General features: G+C 37.5%; 1 protein-coding gene across 1 annotated transcript; it reads right to left on the minus strand.

Annotated features, from left to right (window-relative positions):
• Nucleotides 1–291: 291 nt before the first annotated feature.
• LOC121966142 (protein kinase C epsilon type-like) lies at nt 292–1,728 on the minus strand (the record flags this gene model as incomplete). Its single annotated transcript, XM_042516252.1, has 2 exons — nt 292–434; nt 1,599–1,728. Coding segments are annotated over 2 exons (273 nt in total), but the record flags the coding sequence as incomplete, so codon positions are not given.
• Nucleotides 1,729–2,154: the final 426 nt, after the last annotated feature.

A 2,154-nucleotide genomic window follows, 5' to 3' on the forward strand; every position in this document is an offset into this window, starting at 1 on the left:
AAAAAAAAAAAAAAAAAAAAAAATGGATTTTATACAGTTAATCACATTATACAATTAAGGATTTTGATTGAGGATTTTTTATTTTAGGGAGATGGTGTTATAAAATCCAGCTGCAGAATATCAAAGCTTTAATTTTTATTTTCACTTTTATATTTATGAATGTTTTTAAAAAAGACATTTGATGCACAGGTGATGAATAAAAACTGCATTTTTTTCCTGCTTGTATTTGTTAAATGTTGAAATAAAATCTTATAAACTGAAACATCTGTGTTCGTGAGAAAGACTCGTTACCTTCCTCCTGCGCTGTGCGGTGTTGGAGATCTTGTCAGGTGTGACTCCCAGGTCAGACAGGACCTTGGCGATTCCTCGGGCGTCCACACCGCAGTTAGGAGCTACATTGGTCTCACACCGCCTGTGCACATTCATCTTACACACTGCAAAACAACAGAAACACATGAAAACGCTTCAGGTTAAACTCAAAGGGCTTTCTGGCTCAAACACTGGACTGTTTTAAACGTTACCTCGTAGTTAAAGATATGAAATTGAGCTGGAAGGTGTGATCAATAGCAAAGGCGTGTCCAACGATAAAGTATAAAACCCTGCCTACTTACTCATGGTATTTCCTATGAAAAGAAATCATGTTCGATATATGAAAGATTTAAATTCAGAGATGCAGCGATCAATCGACCGGAGACCGTCCAGTCAGATGTAAATAAATCTACATGCCTGGTTCACGTTGCATGTAGGCAGAAGCTTTTTGATGCCCCCTTCTTAGCGACTTTTCAGACCCTCTTAGTGACTTTATTGCAAAAAAGTGACGTGACAAATTTAGCAACTTACTCAGTCCATCAAGACAAATGTGTAACAGAGTCACATGCATGCAGCTCAGAGTAATCACAGTGAGCGGCTCCTCTGCCAGCTGCACGGGATCTCTCCTTGCGTCTTTTAAGACTAAATATATACTGATTCATAGCTGTGTACAAATAATTCGATTAAAAAAGACATCATTTTAGATGGATAATAAATGGCTGACTCTCTAATGTAGGCCTTCGTACACAGTGTGGGATTTTATGTTCTCAAGAATGAAATGTACTTAAGGAACCAAACAGACGTTTGTGTCAAATACAAGGAAATTCCCTCAAGGTGTCCTTGAGATATTGCGCTCACCTGAATGGGATGGACAGAAACCCTTCAAACATAACACCTCTGGCCACAACTATCGATGGCGTGAGGGCGGACAAAAGAAGTTAGAAAATCCTCTAAATTAATTTCCAAAATCAGCCACAAAAAGTAATACCTTGACCTAACATTTTACCACTTTACTTTTAAATCTGTTCACCAACTTTACATAATACTAAGAAAAAAACAAGCATTGTTGGCATTTTTTATTAAACTGTTATGAAAACGTGTTGCATTTCAGTCTTACTTAAAAGTTCTTTTATAAAATAAATCAACATTTATTAAGACATTTCTCTAATTTGTCCACAACCAATGCACAAATGCAAACTTAGACTCCAAGGAGGTTGCAAAACACAAGCATCTCTAACTGCATCCAGTGTGCACTGATGCTGTGAATTCCCCACAGTACATGAACTCACCTTTGCACTGCAGGCCCTGCCTCATGAGGCCCCACAGCAGGGAGCCACAGTGGTCGCAGAACGTGGGGACCTTGTAGTTGTGGATACTGAACTTATGGGGCATGTTAACACTGAACCGCTGTGAGCCCACCTACAGAGGGAGACACACACACACAGACACACACAGACACGCACATACATGGTGTTACAAAGAGGTCACTGTCGCATTATCGGAGGAATAATGCATGTGGCTCAAGTGTAAGTACACAGTGTACACATGTGTTACCTTAAGTAACACAGATTTATTCACTCAAGGTCTGAATGGTGACAGTCTGTATTCTGTTTTTCTGTCATTACTTGGTGTGTTTTAACAAATAATAACAATATCCAACAATAATTTTTGTTGTTTTTACAGTTGCTGGCTGTGATATGGTGTAATTTTGGTGAAACATGTCTTCAAAACCTGTTTCGTTAAAAAATAAATAAATAAATAAAAATAAATTATATATATAGATAAAAATTGTCAAAGTATATTGTTATTATTTGTTAAAACACACCAAGTAATGACAGAAAAACA

This window comes from Plectropomus leopardus, unplaced genomic scaffold (assembly GCF_008729295.1).
Source record: "Plectropomus leopardus isolate mb unplaced genomic scaffold, YSFRI_Pleo_2.0 unplaced_scaffold23263, whole genome shotgun sequence".
NCBI classification, from domain to species: domain Eukaryota; kingdom Metazoa; phylum Chordata; class Actinopteri; order Perciformes; family Serranidae; genus Plectropomus; species Plectropomus leopardus.